General features: G+C 49.3%; 1 protein-coding gene across 1 annotated transcript; it reads left to right on the forward strand.

Annotated features, from left to right (window-relative positions):
- The first annotated feature begins 68 nt into the window (after positions 1-68).
- LOC119521194 (protein FAM187B-like) lies at positions 69-6,806 on the forward strand. The gene is given in 3 exon segments (XM_037819234.1): positions 69-463; positions 6,009-6,271; positions 6,274-6,806. Coding segments are annotated over 3 exon segments (1,191 nt in total).
- The last annotated feature ends 734 nt before the right edge of the window (positions 6,807-7,540 follow it).

Below are 7,540 nucleotides of genomic sequence, written 5' to 3' on the forward strand. Positions count from 1 at the left end.
CGGGGGGCGCCGCGGGCCCTGTGTGCCTCCCAGTTAGATGATTCAGAAAACCAAGTGAAGTTCCCGGAATGGAAACCCTGCCCCCTTGGGGACGCCAGAGCGGCATATCGGGCGCAGGAAAAGTTGTGATTCCCCTTGGGAACTTTCCTCCGCCTTCCTTCATTTCCATCTCGTGGCTCGGCCCCCGCCGTCGCTCGCCCCGGGCCAGGCGTCCGGAAACTCTGGCCCTTAAAGGGTCCGAGCGGAGGCGCGCACCCGGGACCAGCTTCCGCCGCGAGGGTCCCAGCGCCTGGGCCACCTGCGTCCGAGGGTGGGGCGGGGCGCGGCCCCCCGAAAGCAGGGCGCTCGGCGCGGCTCTGCTTCCCCCCGGTGGTACCCAGAGGAAGTGCACCCGGGGAGCGTTAGGCGCCTCATCTCGTCGGACTCCTGGAGGTTGCAAACTGGCCACTGGAGAGCCGGTTCTGTACCCAGCCGTGTTTTGTTTAACCAGATCTCGCCCCTCTGCTCAAAACCCTCCTGTGGCTCCCCTTCACTCCCAACAGAAACCAAAGTCCTCGCAGGGGCCTGCTCTTTCCTCCCGGACCTCGCCTGCACCGCTCTCACTGACCGCCTCGCTGTTGGCGCTGTGCCTTTCACTCCCACCTCAGGGCCATTGTCCTTGCTACTCCCTCTGCCTGGAGCACCCTTCCCACACATTCCCCCGGAATCCTCCTCCTCCTTCAGGGCTTTTCTAAAAGGTCACCTTTGCAGAGACACCTTCACTGACCACTTTTCACAAAATTTCAGCCTGATCACATTGCACCCCCTTCAACTTCCTGTGTTTCCTGGCTGCTTTATTTTTCTCCTTAGCACTTATCACCAACTGACACGCTACACATTGTACACAATAATCTCATTCTTACATATTAATCCGATGTCTCCCTGGGCAGAGATTTTTCTGATTTTACCGTTACCGCAGAACTAAGCAGAGTCTAGAACACAGTCAGCTCTTAAAATTTTGCTGAACCAATACACGTCATATAATAATGTGTGTTTGGCTTCTTTTGAAAAATCCGCCTACCTTCTCCCACAGCAACGGTGAGCTAGAGTAGAGGGACACCCACTCCCTTTACGAGGTGCTGTCAGGTCCCCACAGGCCCCACCTGAGCCAACTCTCATGTCACCTGCCTCGCCCCTGTGGGCATCTGAATTTTGCACCACCACCACCATCCCTTGCAAAGCAGCACAGGTTTTGAAGCCACAGATGGCAAATCCTAGCCATGATCTCTGCCTTGATGGAATGTCCAGTCTAGGGGACCAGACAGATGGTTACAAGCAATGGGCATTAACCCAGTCCTGGGGAAATCAGGGAAGCCCTCTCAGAGCAGGTGTTACTAGGCTAACTCTTGGAAGTCGAGTAGGACTGTTAGGTTCAGGAAAGGAAAAGTGTTCCAGACAGAGGGAACAGCATATGTGAGGCCCCCGAGCTGGGAGGATCGGATGAAATGAAGGATGTTTGAAATGGCTAAGACAGAGGGAGATTTGTATCAGTCAAGGTGAGCTGGATTCTGCTGGGTAACAAGCAATCTCCAAAGCTCAGCAGCTTAAAATAATAGAGTTGATTTCTCATTCATGCCGTGTGTCCACATGGAGTTGGCAAGTGGCTCTGCTGAACATTGTCATTCAGGGACCTGGTTTGACAGATCCCATCTCAGCATCCACCTCCTTAACTGCAGTGACAGGGAGCAGCAGGGCACATACACACGAGCTCTTAAAAGCCCTTATCCTGAGGTGGCACATGTCTCTTCTGCTCACATGTCATTGATAGAAGTGAATCACATGGTTATGCCTGACTGAGTTCAACAGGGCAGTGGTGTAGAATCTTCCAGCAGGGAGACGCCAAAGAAGCTGTCGTGGGCCAGATCATGCCAGAGCTTGAAACCACACTAAGGGGCTTGGAGGGACACTAGATCATAAGCAGGAGAGGCACCTGGTCAGATTGGGCCTCAGAAAAACTCCTTGGCTGCCAAGTGGCCAGTGCACCAGAGCAGATGAGACTGGAGATGGGAAGGTTGGGGTGGGGACCCACAGTGGGGATCCCTTTGCTTTCTTCCCTCCTTACCTGCCTCTGGACGGGGAGTCCTCAGTTAGAACCCTGCATGTCCCGTCTCCACCTCCACCCTTCAGTAATAACACCAGCTGAGCACTTAATACCCAACATCTCATCAAATCCTCACAAAAGCCCTATGTAGCCAGCACCAGTAAAATATGTGGCTAATACCAGTAAAAATCCCCATTTGAAAAATGAGGAAACTGAGGTTCACAGAGAGAATGCCATTTGTTCAGGCCTGCATAGCAGGAAGAGGCTGCATTGCAGTTCCTCAAATATGCAAGGAAAAGATAGCAAGCCCCTGCTAGGCAGGAGCCGGCCTGGCACTCACGAGGAGGTCAAGGTGTTCTCCCATCGAACATAACCAGTTACACCAAACGCAACATCAGACAAGGCCTCTCTGTGATTGTGATGCTTCAAGGTAAAAACAAGATGTGCCGGTTTGAATGTGTTATGTCCCCCAAATGCCATTATCTTTGATGCAATCTTGTGGGGCAGACATTTTAGTGCTGATTAGATTGGAATTCTTTGAGTGTTTCTATGGAGATGTGCCCCACCCAACTGTAGGTGATAACTCTGATTAGATATTTCCATGGAGGCGTGGCCCCACCCATTCAGGGTGGGCCTTGATCAGTGGAGCCATATGTATAAGCTGACAGGCAGAGGGAACTCAGTGCAGCTGTGAGTGACATTTTGAAGAGGAGCTACAGCCAAGAGGGACACTTTGAAGAAAGCACAGGAGCTGCAGATGAGAGACAGTTTGAAGATGGCCGTTGAAAGCAGACTCTTGCTCTGGAGAAGCTGAGAGAGGACAGATATCCCAAGTGCAACTAAGAGTGACATTTTTGAGGAACTGCAGCCTAGAGAGGAACGTCCTGGGAGAAAGCCATTTTGAAACCAGAACTTTGGAGCAGACGCCAGCCACGTGCCTTCCCTGCTAACAGAGGTTTTCCGGACACCATTGACCATCCTCCAGTGAAGGTACCCGATTGCTGATGTGTTACCTTGGACACTTTATGGTCTTAAGACTGTAACTGTGTAACCAAATAAACCCCCTTTATAAAAGCCAATCCATCTCTGGTGTTTTGCATCCCAGCAATATTAGCAAACTAGAACATAAGACCACTCGCCATCACGTCTGAATGCAGGCAAAAGAGGAACGCCATCCAAGCCACAATACTAACATCCTTCTCTCCAAGCTAATATTAGTGACTGCTGTTTCTTTAACAGTGGCAGTTTTTGGCCTAAATAGAACTACTCCCACTTCCTGAAAGCACCCAACCCAGAGCAAATCCCCACCTCCTTCATCCTTTCCCCCATATCCCATAACACAAGCCCAAACTCTGTCTTCCTTGACACCTTGAGAGACACCTCACCATCCCGTTCCCCGTGGTGTAAGTCCTCCCTTACCACGATGAGTCAACAACCCCAGCTTTGTTCAACCACAGGTGGGGCCCTGATGGTCTGGGTGTGGAGAAAATGAAGGTGCCAGACACAGGAGGTTATGTTGCTGGCCCCAAATTCCTCTAATACATGGTGAATCAAGGGATTAAAGTGATCCCAGAGCCTGGAACTGAAACCACTGGACCACATGGCCGCCATCATAACCACTGTTATATCCTAAACACAGACTATGCCAAAAATGAATGGTCTCTGGAAAGCCTTGTAACAACCTTGGTGATGGAGAATTCTAATGCCCTATTTTACAGATGTGGGAACCGAGGCTTAGCAAGGGGCAGCAACTTCCCCAAGGCCACATGGCTCACACAGAGCCCACAGCAATCCTGGTACAACAGATATTTCCCATCAGTGAGTGTTGCAGCAGATGTGGTTGGTTGCATCAAAGAAGCACTCTCTTCCACATCTCACCTGCGTGGACACCCTGATTTTCCTGGGGTCTTTAACAGCTTCTGCAGTCCGAGATTACCTTTCCCTGGTTCTAGAGAACAGATTCTAACTGGTTTAAGCAATCATGAAAATATCACTTTCAGGGATTGGTTTGGATCTGGGCATGGAACCCAATCCTGGCCAGTAGAACTTTGGGGGACATCTGATGGAAGGATTTATGAAATTGTTTTAACTTTTTGATATAAAGGAATGTACCAGAGAAACACTCCTTGTAATGGGCACTAGCTGTGGTAGGCATTACTGACATTTGCTAAATGTTTCCTGGTCATAGTAGAAATCTATTTTCTTTGTTGGGTTGGTGGTGCCAGGTAACTGAGCCTGGCCAATGTTTTGTGAACAAGTGACATGTATAACGTAGGGCAAGAGCATTTAATTGTAGACAGGAAACCTTTCTTTCCCTCTGGCATGAGGCTTGAAATGTTTCAGATGACACTTGCTGCATCAACCTGGGTCCCTGAATGGCTATATTGCCAACCCTCAACAGACATGGAGCATGAGTGAGAAGTAAACCTTTGTTGTCTTAAGTCACTGAGATATGGGGGAAGTTTATTACAATACAAATCCTAGTCTATCTTGATGGATACGTAAATGACTATCAGGAGTGGGGTGCTGCTGTGTTCAAAAATAAAAACACATGGGATTAGCTTAGACATAGGGCAGTGGGAACAAGGAAACTTATTTGAAGCCAGAAGGATTGAGACTGAGAAATTTGGAAGGCAGATAAAATACTTTAGGGGAAGAAGTTGGGATACAGAACTTTAGGAGTGGCCAAAGTTGGCTGAGAATGGAGAAGGCCTTTGAGAGATGGAGGTTGATTAAAACTTAGCTTTTGGCAAGGATAAAATCCAGGGTAGAACCCTGGTTAAATCATTATTGACTATTGTGAAAAGCTCTGAATGAATTAAGATACTCCCAGAAAATCCTAAAAATGGACAGAATGACACTGTGAGAGATGAAGGATATGGCTCTCCAAGGATGCCTGATTTACTTTTTTTTAACGCATTTTTTATTGTGAAATTTAACATATATACAGAACAGTGCTAACTTTCAAAGTATGACTTAACAAGTTTAGAGAGCAAATTTCAAAAACTGTTATGAGTTACAGTTCCACAATTTCAGTTATTTCCTTATTGTGATATATAACACTGATTTACTTTTTATAAAATGCAATTTTATTGAGATACATTCACATATCATACAAGCATCTGAAGTGTACAATCAATTGTTCACAGTATCATTATCTAGTTATGCATTCATCACCACAATCAATTTTTTAACACTTATCATTACTCCAAAAATAAAAATAAAAAAATAAAAATAAAAGTAGAAAAGAACACCCAAAACATCTCATACCCCTCTTCCCCCTCCCCCATTATTCATTTACTTTTTGTCCCCATTTTTGTACTCATTTGTCTGTACACTGTATAAAGGGAGCTCGGATTTACTTTTAAGTTATCTGTAATTGAGAGAGAGAGAGAGAGAGAGAGAGAGAGAAGAGATCTTGAAGAGAACTGTGCATGTGTTTTCTGGCACCTGTTATTGACTGGAGGCTTATAAGAATCCTTAGGGGGACAGAAAGCAGGCTGAAAAACCCTTTGAGGCCCCAGGTAGGGTTTATCTTCCTGTGACACCTTCCAATGCGGCCAAGGACCATAGTGGAAAAGGAGAGAGATCCCTGGAGAGTAGAGCCACGAGCTGAAGAACAAGGTTTGGGAAGACCCCCCACCCCCAGCCCAAGGTGCAGATTGGGGGTGAATTGAAGCAGAGTGCAATATCCGCCCATGGGATTTTAGAAACGGTAGAAACCAGTGGTTGCTGTGAGTCTCCCGCGTCTTCCCCCTTCCAGCCGTTTTGTCCCTTTCTGCCCTTGCATATCGGATTTGTGGAGGCCAGTCATTTACTCCACCTGTTCTGACTTAGTTTCGCTCGTCTTATTTCCCGCCCACCTCCTGTGGACATCTGAGTCTTTGCCCTACACTTCACTCCATGAACTGAGTTGTGCTCCTGGAAGGTCAGTGGGCCGAGGCTGGGTTCTGGGAGTGACTTCACAATGCCCGACGGTTCCTACACTCTTGCTGCGGCTCCGCTCCACTACGTGGGCTCCCCTGGGGCTGCTTAGCATTTCTCTCCCCATTCTGGGGGCACAGATATTAATCACCTGTACCCAGAAGAGTTTCTGCCAGCAGGCCCTGCTCTCGGCCAATGATGTTGTTCTGCAATGCGACCACCCCAGAGCACACTGGTACTTCTTTTCCGTTCTGGGGGAAGTCGTCTTCCCCTCTCCTCCACGCCTCACTTAAAGGAGCTGCCTGGGGGCAGCCTCCAGTTGACCAACCCGCAGCCCTCCCAGGCAGGCGTCTACCGCTGCCAGGACAAGGGCGGTACCCTCCTGGTGCAGTTCAAGATTGACTTCCAGGACGCCACCACCCTGCACATCACACACAGAGACCTGGCCCAGGAGCCCCTGGAGAACGAGACCCTGAGCCTGGGCGGCAAGGAGCTCATCTTCACCCGCTGGGAGCCCTGGCAGGACTGTAACCGCTGCGGGGTGCCGGGCGAGCACAAGCGCCTGGGCTACTGCTACACCCAGGGGCCCCTGGAGGAAGCCATGCCCTGCTGGCTCCACCTGAGGAAGGCCAAGGAGCGGTCTGGCCGCATGCGGCCGGAGCTGCAGGTGGAAACCTGCTTCGTTCCCTGTGACCGCGTCAAGGAGACCAACCAGCCGTTCTTCATCTTTGACAGCGACCAGCTGGGCAAACTGCCCAACAACGTGTGGCTCACCTGCCCCTTGGCCTCCATCTACAGGTGACAGGAACAGGCCTCCTCCCCACCTCTGGCCCTCTCCCAGGCTTTGTTCCCTGTGTCCACTTGGGCCAGGGGTGTTCGTGCCCACCGACCAGCAGGCTCTGTCTCCAGCCCGTGAGACTTCATGGTCAGCCTGGGCAGAAAGGGGGGTCTCTTCACTGGCTTATGCAGATGGCCATTCAGCATCCTGGTGCTCACTCGGAGGCTGCGCTGGGCAGGGGATATCGGGGACATAGTGGTGGCCATCAGAGACCCCGTCTCTGCCCTCGCAGGACTCTGATATTCACAGAAAGACCCAATATAAAGCATGGGGACCCAGCTGCCCTGGCCCGTACTCATGCCAGCCTAAACTCTGGGGTTCAGTCTCCCCATTGGCCTCTGGCTGATACAATTGGTCTATCCATCCTTGCCCCAATGCCACAGAGTCTAAATTATAATACCTTTATAATCTCATGAATCAGACAGCATAAGTCTTCCAAATTTGTTCTTCAAGATTGTCTATTCTTGGCCCTTTGTATTTCCATAAAAATTTTGGAATCAACTTGTAATTTTCACCCCCAAAAATCCTTTTTTAAAAAAAAAAAATTGGGACTTCTTGACTCTAAAGAAAAATTGGGGGAGAATCAATTATATCACCTTATTTAGTCTTCTAATCCATGCCCGTGTTAAACACCTCCATTGTTTAGGCTTTCTTTAATTCCTCTCAGCAATGTCCAGTTATTAATGTAGAAGTCTTGC

This window comes from Choloepus didactylus, chromosome 27, assembly GCF_015220235.1.
Source record: "Choloepus didactylus isolate mChoDid1 chromosome 27, mChoDid1.pri, whole genome shotgun sequence".
Taxonomy (NCBI): Eukaryota; Metazoa; Chordata; class Mammalia; order Pilosa; family Megalonychidae; genus Choloepus; species Choloepus didactylus.